Below are 23,685 nucleotides of genomic sequence, written 5' to 3'. Positions count from 1 at the left end.
GACAGTCTGGCCATGGAGCTCAGGCTCAGTTCTCTTGCTACCCAAGTGAATGGTACCAGCACAAGTCTTTTCCTTGAATCTCGCAGCAGCAGCCGGCGCCCCTCCCCAAGGGCGAGATAGGCAGCGAGGCATGGCCTCCCTCCCGCGCTGCGCCCCGGGGACGTGAAGAACAGGGGGCAGACTGAGGGCAACCCTTTATAGGCAGCAGATGCTGTTCTCACCCACCCACCGCTCTCTGTGCGCAGCAGCGCTGCAGGGACCGCGAGCCAGGCACGCAGGCTGAGCGCCAGGGAGACAGAAGCGCAGCGACTCACCACCGGCTGCCGGCCACCGGCGCGACTCCGCGGCGTTCCTCATGGGACTCCGGCACCTGGCGTTGTTGCTGCCTCTGCTGCTCCTGCTTCCGCCGGGTGAGTGGAGAAACTGTGGGGCAGCTTTAACTGCACCGAACACAGGGGGAGCTGCCTGGGGCCCATTTGTACAAGTTAGAGGGATCCCCGCAGAGCGGAGAGAGGGAAGCCAGAATGAAAAGTTCAGGGGGAGAGTGGGAGAAATCACTTCGGTCTTATTACAGTTCTACAGGCTCCTCTAGGCAGCGCCCCAGCCCAGAGCGAGGCTGTATTCTGTTGAATTCAACAAATCCTGTGCTGGACGGGTTCCTACGTACACTGGGGGTTGCGCTGTTATAATCGCTTGACACTTTCAAATATTATTCTGGGCCACGAGGAGCCGCTTTTTGGGGGTAGGAAAGGGGTGAGGGTAAAGCACGATAATTTGTGTTATTTCAAAAAGAAATAACCAGTTCAAGGACTTGTAGAAAGTATTTGGGCAACGTATAATTCAGACAAATGAGAAATGGATGGTCCAAGCAGTAACTGAAAAATGATCTACAACTTCAGAGAGAATATTTGCAATGCGGACACGTTACAGTTGGCATTCACAGCTTTTCAGTTTCTTGACTTCTGGGTGGTTAATTGTAACCATAATGTTGCAAATATAACGTAGGTTTTTTTTTTAAAGAAATACAAAAGACTGTAAAAAGCATCAGTGCTATATGCAAAAGATTTACATAACACAATACTTTAAACTAAAGATTGCAGATCCCGACAAAATATATATTGCAAGCCTACACATTTGTGCATAGCTCATACGGAGTATATATAAAACTATTAAAAATATTAAGATGCAAAGTCAAAACACTCAAAGATTAGGAAATGCCAGAATCAAGATTGCTTGTACGACATTAAATCAGCCCCCTTATGTGGGCACATTATGATATAGTCTTTAATTACATACTATTTTTCCACAGGACCCCTCCCATGTTCATTGCCCAGAAGGAGCAGTAGTCACTTAATTAACGGTTATTCAATATTTTATTTTCTCCTTATTGCTCAATTTACTGCACACTATTCAAACCCTGCTCTAATAATTCCATGTTCACTTTTAGCCTGGGGTTTTCTGTGGTACTCTTTAATATAGCATGAGTGTTTTACAAACATTAATGATTTTATTTTCCACAAACACCTCATGATGGGGAATGGAGACAGAGAGAGCGAGAGCGGTCTAAAGTATCAATGGGTTTAGATTCCACACTTGAGACATCTAGGACCTGATTTTCCCAAATACTTAGCATTATATAGCATTTCAGTTGTTCAAAGCACAGCTCCCATTAACTTCACTTGCAACTGAGTGCTCAGAACTTCTGCAAAGCAGACCAAGGGAATCAAGTAGGGCACCCACAAAATATGGAGCAGTGTTAATGACCACCTATGAGAAGTTCAGTTTGAGTGACTTTCCTGCCCTAGGAACTCTGTGGCAGAAGCAGGCATAGAAAATTCAATTCTCCGGAGAAGCATTTAACTACCTTAACCATGAGATAGTCCTTTCTCTTCCTGCAATCCCCTGCCTGATTCACTACACCCCTTCCAATTTCTGCAACAAATGAATCAGGGATGCTATAGCCAGTCTCCTTCATTATAGCGTGACTCTACATTATGGACTCCAGCCTGTGCCCTGAATGAGGCAGGGGTCCTGTGGAAAAGAGTCTAAGTACATGATCATATACTATCATAATGCAAATGCACAATGGGACTGGAAGGTTCTACTAGGCTCCTTGTCCCAATCCCCCCTGCCCCCCCCCCCACACACACACATCCAGTCTCAAGTCTGGCTCTTGTCCCCTCTGCATTCAAGTCAGATGGCTTCCTTCTTTATGCTGCCTGGGCTTCTGCGGGGGGGCATTGAGAGCATAGGAGAGACAGGCTCTCTCCTCTCAGTTATGGTGCTCATCACCCAGCCAAGCCCACTCATGAGCAACAATTACAGAGAAGGTTCAACTTCTCCAGAAGCCTCAGGCTGGAGTAGCATGCTCAGTCACTCTATGGAGACAGCACATTCACAATCTGGTCAGTACCAGGAGCGGTTAAGCTAAGCATGCATTGAATCTTGTCCAAAAATTGAAGTGATAGCATATGAAGTCTCTACTAGGCATGTACAAACAGAGTTTCCAGAAGTATATAACTTGGCCAATTCGGACAGATTTTCATAGGGAAGTAAAAAGGCATATCCCTGACATAAAGGCCCCCCCTTGCCAAATTACTAATCCCTGCTCTAAAACAAGGGGGTCAGAGATTTTCAGAGAAAAGTTAATCAGAATTTTTTTTAAACATTGCAAAACAATATTTTCCTATAGCCTTGATCTCTGAAGTGGCTGAACTATTGTGGTTCAAATGTTTAAAACAAAATTGTGTGTGAGTGACCCCAATATGGAAAATTTCAGCCCAAAGGGTTAAAATTTGGCAAAAGTTGTAAGGAACTGAAGACAGGGTCTTATAGTGGGAAGTGTCAAGCAGTCTTAAGAATAGGCAGTGTTATAATGGGCTCCTGTACACAGGGGCGGCTCCAGGCACCAGCGCACAAAGCATGTGCCTGGGGCGGCAAGCCACTGGGGGGGGGGGGGCGGCCTGCCACCGTGAGGGCGGCAGTCAGGCTGCCTGCAGGAGGTCTGCTGGTCCTGCGGTTTCGGTGGCGGGTACGCTGAAAGCATGGGACCAGCGGACCTCCCACAGGCATGCCGCTGAATCCGCGTTACCAGCAGACCTCCCGCAGGCGCACCGCCGAAGGCTGCCAGACTGCTGTGCTTGGGGCGGCAAAATACATAGAGCCACCCCTGCCTGTACATTTCTTTAGTTATGCATCACAATTTTATAAAGTTATGCACCTCAGACCCAGTGTAGATAATTTTTTTTTTCCTGTAGCTGATGAAACCTTCTGGTTCAGTGGGTGAACTCTACTGCCACTTCCTCCACCTCACCCTGCTGAGGGGCACAGACCATCTGCAGCAGCACCCTCTGCTCCAGCACAACCCTAATTGCAGCATGGTGCAGAGAGGAGGTCAGGGGAGGGAGGGAGGTGGGACCGGCTTCACTCTGCAGCAGCAATTCACGTCCCTTGGGCTGGCTCCCTGATCTGGGTGTCGCAACCTGGCACACTGGGTTACAGCACTACTCCGATTTGGAAGTGTTGTAGTGTATTAGTAAATCAAATAAATGAATTGTCTTGTATACAGGATAGGTAAAAGCCAAGTTAGGTAGGTTAAATCTTATAATTACAGTCCTGGTAAATTGGAGATTGCAGTTCCAGCATTCTAGCTCTGTCTCTTCAATTATAATGGGCACTGCCTATATTCCAACATCCCAGTGCTTGAGGTCATAACTGTCAGTCAAACTCTATTCCAATCCTCTCAGCTAAGGGTCATTTATAGTCTTCCTTTGAAGTCTAAGTATGACCACTATTACTTCTGTTATAATGACAGATAATCTGTCATAGATTATACAATGGAATTTAAAGCCAACATATCCTCCCCACTACATGACCCAATTTTATTTAAGAATGCAGAGGACTCTAGTCCAGTGAACAATGCAGCTCTTGTTACTTATAACTGAGTGGTATGTAAAAAAGTTCCTAATGACATCTAGACATATTGTAGTGGAGGTCTATTTTTGCAATAAAAAATAAGGGGGGGGCCAGCCCTTTGGGATCAGTGCCCTCCCCAAAAGGCTGGGGGGCCAAGCTGGTATCCCCAACGAATTCTCACCACACATTTCACTTTAGTCTTCTTACACTGAACTAACTCACCCCTGTGTTTTTACACCTATATGCACACTATACACGATTATGAAAGAGTCTTGTACAGGGCATGTATACCATTGTAGTAACACTGCAAGTTATAATTGTGTCCTTAGCTCAGGGTAATTATTAGAACAGTTAGAAACCCAGGAAAGAAACCCTCTCTGCCCCACATCTAGTCCTACTTCTCCCCTGCCAGGGGTCCCAGCAGTGGCACTGGCTCCCCCCATACTGCAGCTCCCTGCCAGGCCAGACAGAAACAGCCCAGCTTGCACCTTCACCCCCAAAAGCCTGCTGGATCAAGACTTCTCGTTAGTCCACAGCCCCAGGAGGAGCTGCCATGGCTTCTGGCAGGCAGAGTAGCATTCAGGTGCTGGCCAGGCTCCCTGCCAGCAGGGGCCTCCTGTTCCCTCCAAACCCTTCCTAATTTTTAAGCATAGATCAGGCCTAAATAGTCTGGATACTGGCCACTTGCCATCTAGTTTCTTATATTGGGCCTCTTACCCTATATCTGAGCACCTCACAAACATTCAGTTAACGTATCCTCCACAACAGGAGGGAACTGAGGCAAAGACAGTATGGGCTCATCTATGAGAACACTTTGTTTGTGCCAGATGGGGGTGTAAATCTACCTCTTGCTACCCTGCCACTCGTATCGGCAAGCCTTAAGTGCCCAACATCACACAGGAAGTCTGTGGCAGAGCTGGCAATTAAACCCAGATGACCATAGTCTTAGCACTAAACCTTAACACAAGGCCTCTATAGGAAGCATGAGATTACCACTTTACTGCGCTCTTAGTATGGTAAAAAAAAGCAGCATTTAAACATTAAAAATCTCTAACACTCAGAGTAAAGACAACATTAATAGTTTCAAATAACTGAAGCTTTAAATAAGTGCATATAGTGAACATTCTCAAAGATTATTCAGATACTGAGTGAAGGGTCTTGTTTTTTCTTTAGATTCTAAAGGTGCTTTGGGAAAAACCCATTCTAGGAATCGAAGAGGAATCCTTGAATTAGCTGGAGCCATTAAATGCAGCACAGGACGCTCTCCTTTTGCTTATCTACGTTATGGATGCTATTGTGGTCTGGGAGGGCAAGGCTGGCCTAAGGATAAAGTAGACTGGTAAGAGAACACATTTGTATTTAACCAAAATACTGGGTTTGCCACAAGAAGGGTAGGGGAGAGAATAAAATAGACTACATTCTTATCTGATTTACAGCCTATTTAACACTAGTGGGGTTTATAAATGGGGGTAGTATCTGGCCCAGTGGGCAAGGTGTAGCTACAGAGTGCTAAAATTCCATTGCACTGAAATTTGTACATGAGGCTTGGTGTTGAACTCACCTCAATGAGTTGTACTAGCTTTATAGGATGAGTTCACCTCTTTGCTACTGTTATTGTTTGATTGAGTGTCACAGGCTTCATTTTATAATCCATCTTCTCAGAGGAAGTTTTAAAGCTCATCCCTTTTTGAGTTCTGTATATCAGAAACGATGGTAATGTTCTCAAGGATAAAATGCAGCCTTCTTGCCTCTTGTAATGAAGAGCTGGAAGGATATTTCTTACTCTTTCCAGAAAAAAAAAAAAAAAAAAAAAGTATGGGACCAAGCATAGAAAGTTTCAACCCCAAAAGTTTGCATTTTAGATTGTTATTAGTGTCTGGGGAAAAAAAAGGAATCTATGAAGGAAAACTGTTGTGCAAACAGACCAAGTTATCAAAAAAAGTGTATTTATAAATTATACATATGTGTGCCAGTGTGGATTCCACTCTAGGTGTGCATACACCTTATGCATGCAACACTGGATTTTATTTGAATAGTGTTTGGAAGGATCAGGTATATTCAAGCAGCCTCACTCTAATTGAGGGTGGCTTCTAGTTAGTGGGCCAAATAGGCAAAGAAAGAGATTCTTCCTGCCCAATCTTCCTCACAAAAGCAGAGGAGCCAAGACATCATAAAAAGCCAGTTTTTATGATGGCAGCCAAGTCTATGACCATCATGATGATCATGCAAAGAGCACTGAGATGCCAAATCTCGGGATATACCCTTGCAAGGTAGAAGCCACAACTTAGGAATTGACCCTTCAAGTGTTGGTAGCTGTTCAGCAAATGGACTGAGGCCCCTAAGTATAAGGCATTACCAAATTCACAGCTGGGAAGTCTGATTTCCCCTGTGAAATATGGTCTAGGGCCACCCAGCTCTGAAAGCCAAGCAGATAGTGGCAGCTGCTGCCTGGGCATGCAGGTCTGAAGGCATGCCACTGCAACACAGAAATAAGGGTGTAACACATCCTTGAAATATGCTATTTATGCCACGACCAACCTGCAAAAATTGTGTGATTTCTCTGCAATTTTATGAGATCCCCCTACTTATAGTCACTGAAAGATTCCACAGTGACCCTATGCTCTTTGGGAATCTATGCTCTTCCACTCTATTGAAAGGCATACCCTCAACCACCACACACCAGAGATTGCATACCCAGTTTTATCACAGAGTACCAGACAAGGAAATCCTTTGTTGTACCTAGAGCGAGTCCTTTATCTAGAGGAAATAAAGGGGGCACCAGCCTATAGACCTCAGCAGACTCAAATATATACAGCATCACAGGTTCAGGATGGTAATGCTTGCCTTCATCATCCCATCACTCCAAACTCAAGACTAGGTCACTGCTCCAATTTGCATATCACCATCCATTCAGTCCACAGGGAGTACTTGATTCACTGTGGGCAAGGATGCACTTCATCATCATCATCATCATCCCCTTTCTACAGGGGAGGCTAGAGTTCTGGAAATGGTGCAGTCAGCGTGGAGCGACTAAGATAGCTCTGCACTTACTAGAGGTCAGCAACAACCTGGTGGACTTTCTGAACAGGAATGTGGCAACCAGCCATCAGCAGTCACTGAAGAAATCCAGCCTGGAACTGATATTCCATTGGTACACAACTCCCACAATAGACTGTTTGCCATGGCAGACAATGCCAAGTGCAGGAATTTCTGCTCCAAAGAAGATATGAGCTCTGGCTCCCTTCTAGGTGCCTTGTACAGCAGTCCTTGACACCACCAAAGTAAATCTTCCCACCGATCTCCAGGATGATAGCCAAGCTAGGATCATCATTATAGCCCACTACTGGCAGAGACAATTTTGGCTACCAGACCGACATATGCTCAGCCATTTCCCCATATGCCTTCCCACCTGTTCAGATGTTTTCATAAAACTATGGTCAAATATTGCTCCCAGATCCAATTATCGCTTCTGATGGCCTAGATCAGGGGTCGGCAGCCTTTCAGAATTGGTGTGCCAAGTCTTCATTTATTCACTGTAATTTAAGGTTTTGTGTGCCATTAATACATTTTAACGTTTTTAGAAGGTCTCTTTCTATAAGTCTATATTATGTAACTAAACTATTATTGAATGTAAAGTAATTAAGATTTTTAAAATGTTTAAGAAGCTTCATTTAAAATTAAATTAAAATGCAGATCTTATCAGTTTAGTGTGATCCTTGCCTGTGCTTTTCCTTGCTGAGTTTTCAATGTCTGGCACATATTTGGATACTTTAAGCTGCACACCAGCTTCTGAGTGATCAGTTGTTAACCTCTCTGAACACTGGTGGAGCTGGGCCCCCGGACCCTGAATATTCCTGGAGCCCAGGCACCACGGGCCCATACAACTCATCACCCCTGCCTTCCTCTGCTACAGGCTTCCTGTGAGACCTTGGGCCAGTCACTCAGTCTGTTTGGATATGTCTGTGCTGCAATAAATGGGCAGCAGCTGGCTCTGGCTCGCAGGGCTGAAAAGAGTGATGTAGATGCTTAGCCTCCGAGATCCCAGAAAAGGTCTTGCATTCAATCTATATTGCTAATTTTAGCCCTGCAAGCCTGAGTCAGCTGACCCAGGCTGAGACTTGGTGCGGCGAGTTTTTTATCAGTGTGGATGTCTCCTTTGTGCCTTAGTTTTCCCTCTGTACAATGGGAACTGCCCTGCCCTGCATGGCTGCCAGGAGAGTAAGTGTCTTAAAAATAGTGAATTGCTCAGCTACTGCAGTGATGGGGGCCAGATAAGCCAGAGAGTCCAGGGCCGGACGGGACCACCAGCTTATTTAGCCTGGTCTCCTGCATGTCAAGTCATCAGCAACTGAAATTAGATCGGGTGTTACCGCCAAAGCTACAGAAGGAAGTTACAAGATTGCACAGTGCACTGCAAAAAACGGAAAGCCATTTACAGACGGAATCCCAGGCCGGCAGCAGAGTGCCACTGAAAATCAGCTCGCGTGCCACAGGTTGCTGACCCATGGCCTAGATGTCAGCTGGTTGAGCAGGACTGCTAGAAATTACTTCCTAGAGGTCCAAGAGACTGTTTTACACAGTCAAACCCTCCACTAGGAAACCTTAATTCTTGAAGTGGAAAAAGACTTTCCATTCAGGCAAGTCAGTGTGAACTCAATGTGAATCTAGTAGAGGCCCCAATACCAAAGATTCTGGACTGCACACACTGCTGCTGAAGCAAGCAGGCTAGCCTTTTAGATGGAGCTAAAGTCCATCTGGCAGCAATATCAGCATGCCACACCTAATACAGTCATAGTCAATCTTTTCACATTCCATGGTATTGAGATTCTTCAAGAGCCTTCTCCATACCTGCTCTATGGTTAGAGACCCTGCTCCCACACAGAAGCTTGATGTTGTTCTACAGTTCATGGAGCCTCAATTCAAACAGTTAATGTAATGGTTGTTATACCACTTCACCATTACAAGTATTTCTCATAGCCATCACGCCAACATGGAGAGTGAGAACTGAAAGCTCTCCTGGCAGGACAGCAACATATATCCTTCCATGATGACAAAGTGGTGATTAAACTGCACCCTAGATTCATCCCTAAAGTGTTCTCAGAATTCCCTGTGAAGCAGTCTATTACTCTATGCGTAGTTTTCCCTCAGCTGCACTCATCAGTAAAGAAGCTTCATGTGTGTCCAGGGCCCTGCTTTATTACAAAGATGACATCTTTCAGCACTTCTACCTTGGTCTTTGTGCCCATATACCTGGTGTGCAGAAATGCCATGTCATCTAGCCCCAGAATATCTCAAAGCAGTGGAAATGCACTGTGAATCTGCTATCAGTTGACGGGAAAGCCTCTCCCCAAAGTGTTAAGGAATGCTATACCAGGGCCCAGGTGACTTCTTCAGCCTGCGTTAGAAATATACTGATCTCTCCGAGATCAGTAAGGCAGCCATATGCAGCAAGTCACTGACCTTTGTGGAACACTGTGCACTTGATATGGCAGCCAGAACAAATACAGAGTTCAAAAAGCAGTACCTCAATCCCTGTTTGACAGCTACAGCCAAGATTCCTCACTCTCACCATCTGGTGAGGGTACTGCTCGTCAGTCACCTACAGCAGGATCCACAGACACAATGCGACCAGGGTCCCAGTGGGGCCAGCTGTGGTCACTCAGGGTGAACTGCAAAGAACGGGGCAGCCAAACCCCCCAAAGCTGGTGGATATTCCAATATTTAGATTTACCAAGCCAGCATAAAACAGCTTCTTTATTACCTTACTGGTTACGCAGAAATCCAAACACCGTTCTCTTGAAGTGTTCCAGCCTCAGGCCTCCCTCCAGGTATCCAAGTCAAATATGATGATATCCGAAAATCTTATTTCATCATATAAAAGAAAAGGGTCTACCAATCCCAAAGGATCGGACACATTACCTCCCAGGTTATTGAATATTCCAGATCTTACCCAAATACATGTTACAGCCAATTTTTAACAACTAAAATTTATTAAAAAACAAGAGTATGGTTAAAAGATCAATAAACATAGACATGAGTTCAATTCATTGAGGTGCAGATTCATAGCAGATGGTGAGCTTTGTAGTTGCAAAGAGTTCTTTCAGAAATAGTTCATAGGTTATAGTCCAACATCCAAATATCATATTCAGGGCGTACCAGCATAACTGGGACCTCAGTCTTGCAACTCAGACTTCTCCTGATGAAGCTTAAGCAGATTAAGCAGATCTTAAGATGACAGAATCAGTACCCAAGGATCTTTTATAGAATTTCATGTGCTCTTGGACAAGTTGAGAGTTCCTCCACGAACAAAAGATAATTAGGATAACTTTGAAGGAGGTCCATCACCGGTACTTAGCTATAGAATTAAAACCATTAGCTTGTTCCTCCACCATTCATAGCAGAGGTGGGCAAACTAGGGCTCACGGGCCACATCTGGCCCATGGGACCATCCTGCCCGGCCCTTGAGCTCCCGGCCATGGAGGCTAGCCCTTGGCCCCTCCCCTGCTATCTGTGAGAGCCGCCGGCCTGCCCTGGTGCTCTAGACTGTGCAGCAGCGTTGCTGGCTCTGGCCAGGCGGCGCGGCTGCCAGTCCTGGTGCGCTGAGTGGCATGGTAAGGGGGTAAGGGTTAGATAAGGGGCAGGGGGCGGTTGGATAGGGGTGGGAGTCCCAGGGGGCCTGTCAGGGGGAGGAGTCGTGGACAGGGGTCGGGGCAGTCAGGAGACAGGGAGGGTTGGGGTCCCGGGGAGCCGTTAGGGGCAGGGGTCCCAGAAGGGGGTAGTCAGGGGACAAGGCGTGGGGGGGTTGGATGGGTCAGGGATTCTGAGGGGGGCAGGCTTTTTCGGGAGGCACAGCCTTTCCTACCCAGCCCTCCATACAGTTTCAGAACCCCAATGTGGCCCTCAGGCCAAAAAATTTGCCCACCCCTGATTCACAGTATGTTTCAAAGAGAGATGAATACCTAGATATCTGATGTTTACAATTCATTTCAATGCTGGGAAGTTCAGAGATCAAAAGAACAATCAGAATACAGCATAGACAGGGACTGTTGATTACATTGTTGACCCTACTCATACATATGTAATTACACAAAAAATACAAACATTATCTCCCCACATCTTTTGAGGGTTATTTATTTTACAGGATGTTTAACACTTTCTGGCCATGTGTCACACACATACTTGAAAAAGAAAGTATGGTTACTTACCCTACAGTAATTGTGATTCTTAGAGATGCTGTGGTCAGTGTGGATTCTCTAACCCACATGCCATTCCTGCTTTTTAAAGTCAAAGCTCATGTAGCTAAGGAATTGCAAGGGAGCTAAGGAAGGTTTGTGGCTGACCCACTCTTTATGGCTTAAACTTTAAAGGTCAGAAGGGATCATCATCATCTAGCCCGGAGGTGGGCAGCAAACGTTTTGGTCCAAGGGCCACATCTGGGTGGGGAAATAGTATGCAGGACCCTGAATGTAGGGCTGGGGTAGGGGGTGCAGTGTGCAGGAAGGGGCTCAGGGCAAGGGATTGGGGTGCAGGAAGGGTATGAGGTGCAGGAGGGGTTCAGGACAGGGGGTTAGGCGGCTCAGAGCAGGGGGTTTGGGTGCAGGAGGAATTCGGGGTGCAGGCTCCAGCCCAGTATTGCTTACCTCCAGCAGCTCCAGGATGGCAACTGTGTGCAGCAGGGCTAAGACAGACTCCCTGCCTGCCCTGGTCCCACGCCACTCCTGGAAGTGGCCAGCATGTCTGGCAGTGGCTCCTGGGGGTGGGATGGGGCAGGCAGCTCTGCTGTGTGCTGCCCTCGCCTGTGGGTACCAACCCCGAAGCTCCCATTGGCTGTGGTTCCCTGTTCCTGGCCAATGGGAGCTGCGGGCTGCGGTGCCTGCAGGCGAGGGCAGCACACAGAGCCCTCTTTCCCCCCGCCTCCCAGGGGCCACAGGGACATGGTGCCAGCTGCTTCCGGGAGCAGCGCAGGGCCAGGAAGCCTGCCTTAGCTCTGCTGAGCCATGACGCTGGCAATTCCACAGGCCAGATTGAAAGCCTTGATGGGCCAGATCCGGCCTGTGGGCCGTAGTTTCCCTCCCCTGATCTAGCTTGACCTCCTGCATATTGTAGTCCACTCACTCCTGTAATAGACCCCTAACCTCTGGCTGAGTTACTGAAGTAATCAAATCATGATTTAAAAACTTCAAGTTACATAGAATTTGCCATTTACACTAGTTTAAACCTGCAAGTGACCTGTGTGCCGCATGCTGCAGATGGTCTCTGCCAATCTGACCAGGGGAAAATTCCTTCCCAATCTCAAATATGGGAATCAGTTAGACTGTGAGCATGTGGACAAGACATCAGCCAGACACCTGGGAAAGAATGCTCTGTAGTAACTCAGAGTCCTCCCCATCTAGGGTCTCATCACCAGCTATTGGAGATGGTTGCTGCTAGCAGTGGCACGTAAGCTACATGCGATTGTAGGCCTTCTCCTCATACCACCCCCTCCATACACTTATCAAACTCGGTCTTGAAGCCACTTGTTTTTTGCCCCCATTGCTCCAATTGGAAGGCTGTTCCAGAACTTTACTCCTCCAATGGTTCGAAAACTTGGCCTAATTTCAACAGTAAACTTGATGGCCAGATTATAGCCATTTATTCTTGTGTCCACAGTGGTGCTTAACTTAAATGAATCCTCTCTCTCCCTGGTATTTATAGAGAGCAATCATATCTGCCCTCAGCCTTCTTTTGGTTAGGCTACACAAGCCACTCCTGTCTGTTTCTGGTAAGTCTTTCAATGGTTCCCCAGCTGTGCCCCAGAATTTTCAGCTTGGTTTCCACAGCTCTTCACTATGTTGTTTTTGGGCAGCCTCATTTTCGCTTGCCTTCAAGTGTCCATCTTATTGCTATCCTAGTGATGGAATCAGTTTCCATCCGAAGAACATGGCCAATTCATCTTCAGTGCCTCCTGGCAATGACAGTGCTCATCCTTGGAGGAGCTTTGTCGCTGCCCTAAACACCAGAGGCGTAATGGGAACATGATGATGATGATGATGAAGAAGAAGAAGAAACAAGCCAACCTCATTGAGTCGCCTCTCATAAGGTAGGTTTTCCATTCCTCGGATAATCCTAGTAGCCGTTCTCTGCACCTGTTCCAGTTTGAATTCATCTTAAAAGATGAGACCAGAATTGCACACACTATTCCAGATGAAGTCTCACCAGTGCCTTGTATAATGGTACTAACACTTCCCTGTCTACTGGAAATACCTCACGTGATGCATCTTAGGACTACATGAGCCTTTTTCATGGCCACATCACCTTGGCAACTCAGTCATCCTGTGATCAACCAACACACTAAAGTCTTTCTCCTCCATCACTTCCAACTGCCATCCCCATCTTATAGCAAAAATGTTTGTTAGTCCTAAAGTGCATGACCTTGCATTTCTATTACTCCAGTTTTCAAGGTCATCCAGATTTTCTTGTATGATATTCTGGTCCTCCTCCATATTGACAATACCTCCCAACTTTGTGTCATCTGCAAATTTTATTAGCACATGCCTGCTTTTTGTGGCAAGGTCAATAATAAAAAGAGCCCCTCTTCCCCCCCCCCCCCGCCCCCCAGATCATCCCCGAGGAACTCCACTAGTAACCTCCCTCCAGCCTGTCAGTTCATCTTTCAGTATGACATACTGAAGTCTCCCCTTTAACCAGTTTCTATCCACCTTTCAATTCTCATATTAATCCCCATCTTCTCCAATTTAATTAATATTTTCCCCATGTGGAACTGTATCAAATACCTTACTGAAATCCAGATAAAGGAAATGCAGAAGATCTAATGTCTAAAAAAAAACAAAAAAGCAGTTATTTTCTCAAAGTAGGAGATCAGGTTGGTCTGGCACAATCTACCTTTTGAAGAGCCATATTGTATTTTACCCCAATAACCATTCACCTCTATGTCCTTCACTACTTTTTCTTTCCAAATTTGTTCCAAGACCTTGCATATAATTGAGGTCAAGTTAACAGGCCTGTAGTTGCCTGGATTACTCCCCCCCACCCCCTCTTTCTTAAAGATAGCAAATATATTAGCAATTCTCCTGTTACAGGAAGTTTACAGATTCATTAAAATTCCTTGCTCTTGGATTTGTATGGAAGCACATAAGCACAAGCATGCATAGGCCCAAAGACACTATGAAAAATAAGATCTGGTTACGTGAGCATGAGTGGTTACAGTGGGATCCATACTGATGTTAACATCTTAAACGACACTTGGTAGTAACCATAGTACCAAGTAAACACCTACAAAATGCCTCCTAAAGATCATCATTGGGAATATGAATCTACTAAGATACTCCCCTCCTCTGCATTATCTGTTGCACCCCAAATTGGGGATGTTGGTACCCTAACAGTAAATGGTATTGTAACCAACAGGAAAGCAGAACTTTATTTTGAATATTTCTTTAGGGCTAGAATATACAAACAGATCCCATTTTAAACTCCTTTGTTGTACTGAAATCTTGACTACGTGGAGTAAATTTTATGATCCTCCGTCTGGATATTTGAAGCTTTTGAATGCAACTTCTGACATTTATTTTGTAGACAATTTTGTGGAAGGTAATTGCTACTTTAATTACTAAATTAAGAATACAGATGGAAGGAAGACTATTATCTTTGCTTGTGGTCACTGTAAGCTCAAATCCTTCATTCTGGTGTATATTTTTTCAGATGCCATAAAGAGCCCCTGGTGGCAAGCCAGCTTCCTGCTTATAAAATATGGCTAGCTATTTGTGGTATGGGTTTAGTGGGTACACAACTTGCCTTCTTTCATCTTGGTTTTTAAGACATCCTTACAGAGCTTCTCAATTTGGACAGCAATTAGAAAGTACAAGACCTTTATGCAATCTTGGGTTTCACAAAGGGCAGTTGTGTTCTTATTCTCCCTGTTTTATTTCTTGAAGTTTTGATCACATCACTACAGCTATGTTACTTTCATAAAAATCAAAAGAAAGACATAGCAATTCTTAAACACACTTCTGTATTTAAGCATTTGAAACACAAATGGATTAAAAATTAATTCCCCAACTTCAGCTAGGCAAAGGCTGTTTGTTTTTCCATAAACATAATAAATGTTAAGTCCGTGAGGCACCATAATCTAGTAGTTAGAACATGGTGCTGGGAACCATGGCTTCCTGGGCTATATTCTGACTACCTCAGTCCTGCTGAGGGAGTTTGGACAAGTCACCAATTTTTTCTGTGCTTTGTTTCTTTATCTGTCAAATACTTATATTTACCTACATCACAGGAGCATTGTGAAACTTTGTGAAGCACTTTGCAATCTTTAGATGAAAGGTCATGTCGAGCTGCCAAGTATTAGTTTAACAAATTTTAGCAAAAGAAAAGAAAAGAAAGATAAAAATCACTTGTTTATTCACTGTTGGCAGCAATTTGTGAAATCAAGATAAAAATAAATTCTTGATAGTGCTGCGAGTCAAAGCACTACTTTTTAAATCTTTGTAGGTCCAGATCCTAAAAAGTGAAACATGACAATCTAAAAAAATCATATACGCACTGCAATACTATATTTGTTTGTCACCAGACGAGACCAGATGTCATCACTGAGGAAAAAGGGCTCACTAACACATCCTACTCTCCATCTGAGCAAAAAGAGTGTATCAGTAACTATTGCATAGTTCAGACTCCAGAGTTTGTAGCAGAGCCTACAGCCCCCTAATTCCAGATCCCCCCAAAATGTCCCCAGTTGTCAAAGGTAGTTGCCAGAGTAGTGACTCTGGCTCAAGAATCAAGAAAGTCTATGAAATGCTAGCAATTTTACAATAAAATACGCTTTCCTATATAGCTTTTCTATATTAGCTGTGCTAATTATGAAGGCTTTTAAAAAAACAAAAAACAAAACAAAACAGGAAAGGTGAGTCACTTTGAGTTACCCCCAAATTTTTTCTACATTAGCAATTCAATTTCACTCATTAAATGACACTTAACTTAATTCATCAGTGCCGTCCCAATAAATCCCAATTAAGCAACAATTCTGCTTTTATTCTGATTATACCAGGGGTGGGCAACTTTTTGGGCCGAGGGCCACGTCTTGGTGGGGCAGGGCTGGGGCAGGGGGTTGGAGTGTGGGAGGGAGTGCGGTGTGCAGGAAGGGGCTCAGAGCAAGGGATTGGGGCAGAAGAGGGGTGTGAGGTGTATGAGGGGGCTCAGGGAAGGGAGTTGGGGTGCAAGAGGGGTCCTGAGTGTACGAGGGGGCTCAGGGCAGGGAGTTGGGGTGCAGGAGGGGTTTGGGCTCCAGGGTGGCAGCGGCGCACTCCGGGCCAGGGCAAACTCCCTGCATGCCTGCCCTGTCCCCGGCCCTGCGCCGCTCTAGGAAGCGCTGCAGCCCCTGGGGGAGGGGGGTTGGACGGTTCCATGTGCACTGCCCTTGCCACGCCTCCAGGTACCTCCCCCAAAGCGCTCATTGGCTGCGGTTCCCCATTCCCAGCCAATGGGAGCTGCGGGGGGCGGTGCCAGGAGGCAAGGGCAATGCACAGAGCCCCCTGCCCGGGGGCTGCAGGGACGTGGTGCTTGCCATTTCTGAGAGCGGTGCAGGGCACATGCAGGCTGGATCCAAAGCCCTGGGGGGCCGGATCCGACCCGCGGGCCATAGTTTGCCCACCCCTGGATTATACAGTAGTCATGTCTGTTCACTGTAGGGCCATACACTCTACAGGTATTGCTTGGTTCTCTACCACAATTAAGGGACAGTGTTACAGCTTAAGTAATGTCTTTAAATAAACAATACTATTTCATAATAGATCTTACTGCATTTCTTATCTTGATTAGTAATAAAAACCAAAAATGGATGCCCTTAACTGTGGCAGACAACTGTGCCAGTGTACTATTATACTGCACACTTATTTTCATGGTGTGTAGTGTACATACCCATGTAATCCCCTCCAGGTATAAACAGCAATGGAGACAGTGAGGCACAACTTAGGCAAATAAAGGCACACCTGAAGGGAGTGTGTGGGGCTCTGAGCCATGTAGGATACGTACTCCACTACATACCTGCACACTTCAGACTTGTCTTTACTCTACTTGCCTAAGCCATGCCTCACCAGATACATTGCTACAACTAGCAATGTAGCCTCCAGCTGCCTGCCCTCTGCTGAAGCCCTTCCTGGCACTGCAGGAAAAAGTTCTGGCAGTGGGGCAAGGCTCTGCCAGCTCCCTGATGCTGGATGGGGAGCTACATATATGCACTACCTGCTACCAGAAGAGGTGTGTAGCATGGACGTAGCTGTAGTGTGATTGGGCCCTGTCACTGGGCAGTTTCTTGGGAGACACAAAGGTCACTGTGATTAGAGAATACTGCCAAAATATCCTGATAGGATCATTTGAGAGCAAAAAAAGTACACACACACAGCTAGATTAGGTACTGTGGATCTTAGATATTCTACTAGTTTTCTTCAATACTGGTTTAGGATATATGAATAAACATGGCAAAAGAATGTTGTTTAAGTGCTATATTTTATCTATTCTCTCATTAAGACTCTTGACTGGATCTAGAAGAATTTGTTCATGGAGACATTTAGTGTTTTGTAGTTGCACAGTCTATGTACAGTACACCCTTGCTATAATGCCATTATTACAAACCTTCCGCTATAACGGACCTGGTCCCTGGATCCCAACTACAGGACAGTCTTTTTTTTTTTTTTTATATAAAAAGATGTTGCACATGCATGCACAATTTTTGTTCAGCATCACGTTAAGCCCAAGGGCAGAAACTAAGGAGCGGGCCCACATCCAGCCTCCCAGGGCTGAAACCAAAGCCCCGCTGAGGTGGGGGCTGACAGCCTGGAACCCAGCTGCTGCAGGGGCTGACAGCCTGACTCTCTCTAGGATGGCTGAAGGTGGAAAAGTCACCTAAAATCACCTTTGTGACTAACTCCTAACCTTAGGTATCATCATTATTTTATTAATTAAGCTAACTCCTTTATCTAACGCGACTTCATTAACTTACTCCAGCAGTTTCATTCCTTTTGACTGTCCTTTCGCTATAACAAACCCCTGGCTATAACAAAAAGGCATGGATCCCAACAGGTTTGTTATAGTGAGCGTGTACTGTGTTAATAGGAAAAAAGTGCCAACAAAAGCATTACAAACATTATGACCACACAATATTATAGTGAGATAAACATAAATCCATCTTTTTATTGCTGTCAGGTGCTGCTTTAAGCATGACTGTTGCTACAGTAAGGCAGAGCAAGCAGGCTGTAAGCCCAAGATACAGAGCTATAACTGGGAATGTGAAGACAATGCTGCTGTGTGTGGTGAGTAACTAATTAACTATTCTCTTTCTGGCAGAGGTCCCTGAAAGAACACCACAATGCCAGTCTGCCACTTGTAACTTCCTTATTTTGTCTTTCTTCCTTTCTTTTTGGCCCTTCTTTCTTTGCACCATTTCTATTAACACTCCTAATGCTCCTAAATTTGTTCATCTCTAAAGTTTTAACTTCAGTGAGTTTCAAAATAACCACAGCTTTAAAGTGAGGGAATCACATGCTGTACATAGAAAACTCATCAGTAATACAAGGCAACTTTAAAAAGTTAATCACATACAATTTGCATTCCGTCATGCTGCTAGAACCACACTATGTTACACTGCTATTGTCACAAATGGAATCTTCATCAAGAGAGCCACTGCCAATAGCAGACTCAGAAAACTGAAGTACTTTCAAATGCATCTTACAATTTACACATAGCAGGAAATGCTTCTCCACATCTGAATATTCAAAATGGACATAAGCACATCTGGGATGATCATCATTTCTATGCACTGTAGGACAGTGATTCTTAAACTTTTTCCGTTCTTTGCCTATTCTCCTCTCCCTCTCCCCCCCCCCAAAAAAAACAAGAAAAAGAAAAAGAAAAAAAGCCCTTCATAAGCCACCTTTCCTCCCAGCTACCCATTTCCTTGCCACTGGGTTCTCAACATGTTTCACACCGCAGCCTAATGGGAAAAGCTCCACTTAGTCATGGCTAGAATTTATGAACCGCTGCTTTAATATATGTAATAATGCAGTACATTACGAGGTTTACATATGGGAGCAATATGCCCATAGTGGGTTTTTTTGTGGCCTATCTTTTTGAAAATACACCTCTACCCTGATAGAATGCTGTCCTCGGGAGCCAAAAAAACAAAAACAAAAAACTCTTATTGCATTATAGGTGAAACCGCGTTATATTGAACTTGCTTTGATCTGCCAGAGTGCACAGCCCCCCCCCCCACCCCCCGGAGCGCTGCTTTACTGCATTACATCCGAATTTGTGTTATATCGGGTCGTGTTGTATCAGGGTAGAGGTGTACATGGAAATTTATACTGCAGAATTCCTTGAGTCATTATTTTCTTGCTCACAGCACCTTCCATAAGATTTAAACTTCAATACATTTGCCAAACTATGGGAGGGTGGAAGAGGATTGCTAAGTAATGACATGACCAGCTGGAAAAACCATGTAAAATTAAGAAAAGCAATCTGGTTATACAATAGCTACAGTATGTCAAATTGATCACATACTCATTTCCTAAATTAATTCATCAGGCCCCTTGCAGAAAAATCTCCCATGGATATCAGGATAGGAATTCATTGAGCCCTAAAATTCAGATAAGGAAAACTAATGTGAAAGAGGAACTACATGGGATTCATATGCATGTTCAACAAAAATGCTGCTTAAACAATTTTTTTTTCAATGCACCAGAGTTTCAGCTGTAAGCTTTAACATACAAGAGGCAGAATAGAATTATGAGTACTGTTCAAGATTCCTTCTCTTGGAAGGAAGTCAAGTTATTTCCCTTCAGCTGCAAGAAATATCTTTAGTGGAGAGACAGAAACAAAGATTGAAATATGGGAACTCAAGTTATGTTGAACAGAATTTTGCTCAAATTAAATCAAAAGTAATGAAATTAGAAATGAAAGACTTCACTCAGATTGACAGCATACAATAAGATTCAGAGTGGAAAGATTTTGCTGTATTTAGGATTTAACCTCCCTCCCCACTCCAAACATTTTTTTGTAGAACTTCTCTCTCAATTTTACAACAGTAGCCAAACATTACAATATAAATTGTTTCAGTAATTCTGTAGTGTGTATTGTATAACTCCTACAGCCACAATTATTTTGTGTATCATTTGTTAAATCTTTGCTGTCCTCTCTCCCCCCATCTCTACCTAGTTTATTGCTGAATATCTTAATTGCAGTTACTTTGAAAATGATTTAATTTAAAGAAGTTAATCTTGGAGGTCATTAATCCTTCCTGAAGACTCCCGCAAAGTTTTTATACTTGCTAATAGCAATTCCAATCACTGAAAAGAGCATGTGTGTTGATTCTTACCATTATTATTGTTATCAACTTAATTTGATACATCTAGAGGGAAGCATGCTTTGCTATCGTACACCTGTCCCCACTGTAGATTACAGAAGATTATGGTTTTCTATTCACGTAGCTAAATTTTGTCACAAAATTGGTTTCTGGCTTCGAGAGATGAAGATTGGGAAAAGGAGGAGACCTTTCTAATACCAAGTATACACACTATGGAGACGGGAAGTTAACAGATAGTAATTTTTGTTTCATATCCCTGTCCAGACTCAGTAACTTGTACCTATCTTTTAGCTTTCGACCTTTCATTTGGTCACCTGACCCCCTATTTTTATAACTGTGCACATAATAGTAAAGCAAAACAGAAGCTGAAAAGATTATTCTGTGATTAAGTTTACAAAAAGAAGGAAGGATTAAGCCCACAAAAGTTGTAAACTTAGTATTAGTGGTCTCAGCAAGTTTAATTCTACCTGCTTAAACTAAGTTTTTCATTACAAGATTACATAAAACTGGGCAAACACAACATGCTGTAGTATTTGACAAATTTTAAGACAAAAAGTTACTCACCTGTAATTGTAGTTCCAACTGTATTGCCACTGCAGAGGTAAACCCTGGGAGCAAAAACCCTGAAGCCATCTAGAAAGCAATTACTGTTGGCACCACACAAAAATATGGACACTGATATGAAACAGGAAGATGTCTCGCCAGTAGGTTTCTTACTGCCACTTACTCCTTCTTACAAATATGACATTTAGTCAATAGAAAAGGCACATTTTGAACTTAAAAATTTGTTTTGCTCAGGTGCATTTGCAATTAGTTTTAGTCTAGCATATTTAAATGCATGTAATACTGCATTGGGGGACATGTCTAGATTATGACAATCGGTCATGTTTAAGATAAATTTAAAATAGTGCATTAGCCAATTAGTGCTTGTGATCACTTTTTTTAAAAAAAAGTTTTAAACCATTTCTACACTAGGATTAAAAATGTTAACCAGCGCATTTTAACCATTTAAAAAAAAAAAAAAAAAACATTGTTTTCCTACTCTAGTCTAAAGGTAGCCTGCTAGTAACAGCCAAAATAAGTTAACTGCATGCTCGTGAGATGCAAAATATTAAATTTAAGGTGCCTGACATGCCAGAAAGGAGACAATTTGGGGTGGAGGAGGGAAAGGGAGAGTGCTGTTCTGCATTCTTCTCATTTAAGACCTTGTCTATTCTACAGATCTAACATGGTTATGTTTCAAGCACAGTTCAATATCATAGCATGGACTAGATCTTAACCATGCTCCACAAGACTGGGCTGTTACTGTGCCAACACCTTGGAGTGATTCAGGGGCAGAGTTAAAGATCCACTCTACACTTCTCAATTCAACTTTGGTTTAACAGTGTCAGAAGGCACTTGATATAAGTGGGTCCTCCAAGACTGTTGTACTTGCTCTCTACTACAAATACTTGATCAAATACCCCAGAGTTGGAGAAATAAAGACCCTGTTACTGCAACATGACAGTTACAAACAAAACCTTTGTGAAAGGCACAGAAATTAACTTTTTGTAAGGTTAAATTGCACCTTACACACTATGTTAACAGCCTATTTAACAAGTCATGTTGTAAAATGAGTGAGTTAAGTTTACTGTAGAAGTCTTAACACCTTTGCAACTCAATTTTATAGTACATAAGTCTAACTTTTAATGTTGCATCTTTTAAAAGGGTGTTAAACACATACAGAGAATGAAGAGACTTCTCTCTGACTAGAGCAGAGGAGGATACAAAACAATTACCATTACTCTTTTCTGAAGAGGAGCTAAAAGTAATAAAATCCCTCCATAAGCATAAGAGGATTAACTCCTCACTGAGGGTTTGCTCCTCCCAACACAATTAGCAAAATTAATTTCTCAGCTAAAATGAGCTCTGCAGATGGGATTGCTCACAAATCCCCTCCTCTCTCCTCCCACTATCTCCATCTGCTGGGAGGTATCATCATCATCATCATCTAGGTTCAGTCTAGCCCAGTAATTTGGGAGAATTCTGGTTTACTATTAACCAAGTACAGCAAAAATTTCAAAATATGTAAAGAACAGTAGAGGAGGAAAAATCACAGTTGGTTAAAGTAAAAGGCTTGTTATAAAAATTATGTTACAATTTATACAGGAAATATCATTCAGGACAATTTTCCAACTACTACATTTACTGCTTATTGTTACCAATTGATATTCTTTAATTACTTTAAGAACCATTTGTACTTTGTTTTCATTTTCTTTTCCAGATTCACTAGAAGACAAATGTCAAAAAATAATGTGTGAATGTGACCGCAAAGCTGCCAAGTGTTTGGCTAAAGCCCCTTATTACCCAAGGTACATTTTCTGGCCAGATTTTGTATGTGGTAACAATCACCCAAAATGTAAGTTTTGATGAGACAGGAGGACACTACTCTAATATTTATAAAAATCTGTACGTGCTTTTGAATTTAAAAAATAAACTTTCTATCAAAAATGATGATGGATTTTTTTTCAGCAATGTTCATGCAGGCCTAGTTTTCATAATGCATAAGCTAAAAGGAAATGTTGTGGTTCTTAACAGCTGGGAAACTGTAGCAGCTTTCGTGGACTGAATATCAAGAACGATTTTATCAGAGATGTCTAATAGTCTGTGAACCTTTGTCACCACAAGCAGCAATGGAATGTTAACTATGGGGAAAGCCTCTAGAACACCAGCTTTCACTGCGTTATTCACTGCAAGCTATTCATTTTCTTTCATCGATGTTGTTCTATCACCCAGATATGCAAAACAGCATGTAGGGATGGAGTGAAAACCTCTACTTTTAAACCTCATTTGAATCCTGAAGCTAAAATTTTATTATTAGATTTAGCTAAGGGAAAGGCACACTCAAAGTGACACTGTCAATTTAAGGAAGGGCTTTTAACTTTTGTTATTAGCAACACTTTTGATAACCAACAATAGTTTACTATATAAAAGTTTTGAATTTCACTTGGCCTAGGCCACACAATTAGACTGTTTAGCTTCATTGTCTTGTTCACAGTCACTTGAGTATTAAAAAAGACATTAAGTCACTAACTGATAAGTATGGGTCAAATCCTGGTCCCCTTGTACAACTTGAGTGGGAATCCCATAGAGACCAGGGGGGAAAAAAATTCTGCCTGCCTCCCACATATAGAGTAGCAACACAGATACCAGCTGCTCCATGGTCGCCTGCTGCAGCCTCATTCCACAGAGGCAGATGTGATGAGTGGTTAAGCCACTAGGACCTAGAGTGTTTTGAACCAGAGGAAGTCTCCAAAGGCCACAGCTCCATGACATGGATTCCTGTATTCTGCCCCCCCTTTTACACAAAGAGGGTCCTGACTCAACACGCAGGGCACAGACCTATCCCCATTAGTCAGGATCTCTATACTACAATACTC

At 43.6% G+C, this 23,685-nt stretch overlaps 1 protein-coding gene across 1 annotated transcript; it reads left to right on the top strand.

Annotated features, from left to right (window-relative positions):
• Positions 1–275: 275 nt before the first annotated feature.
• On the top strand, positions 276–22,740 carry PLA2G10 (phospholipase A2 group X). The gene is made up of 4 exons (XM_034784038.1): positions 276–410; positions 5,089–5,254; positions 18,112–18,218; positions 22,530–22,740. The coding sequence occupies exons 1-4, from the start codon at positions 356–358 to the stop codon at positions 22,673–22,675; spliced, it is 474 nt and encodes a 157-aa protein (XP_034639929.1). The 5' UTR covers positions 276–355; the 3' UTR covers positions 22,676–22,740.
• Positions 22,741–23,685: the final 945 nt, after the last annotated feature.

Source organism: Trachemys scripta, chromosome 10 (genome assembly GCF_013100865.1).
Source record: "Trachemys scripta elegans isolate TJP31775 chromosome 10, CAS_Tse_1.0, whole genome shotgun sequence".
Lineage (NCBI taxonomy): Eukaryota > Metazoa > Chordata > Testudines > Emydidae > Trachemys > Trachemys scripta.
The sequence above is the reverse complement of the archived record's forward strand: the minus strand, read 5'-3'. Positions and strand labels throughout refer to the sequence as shown.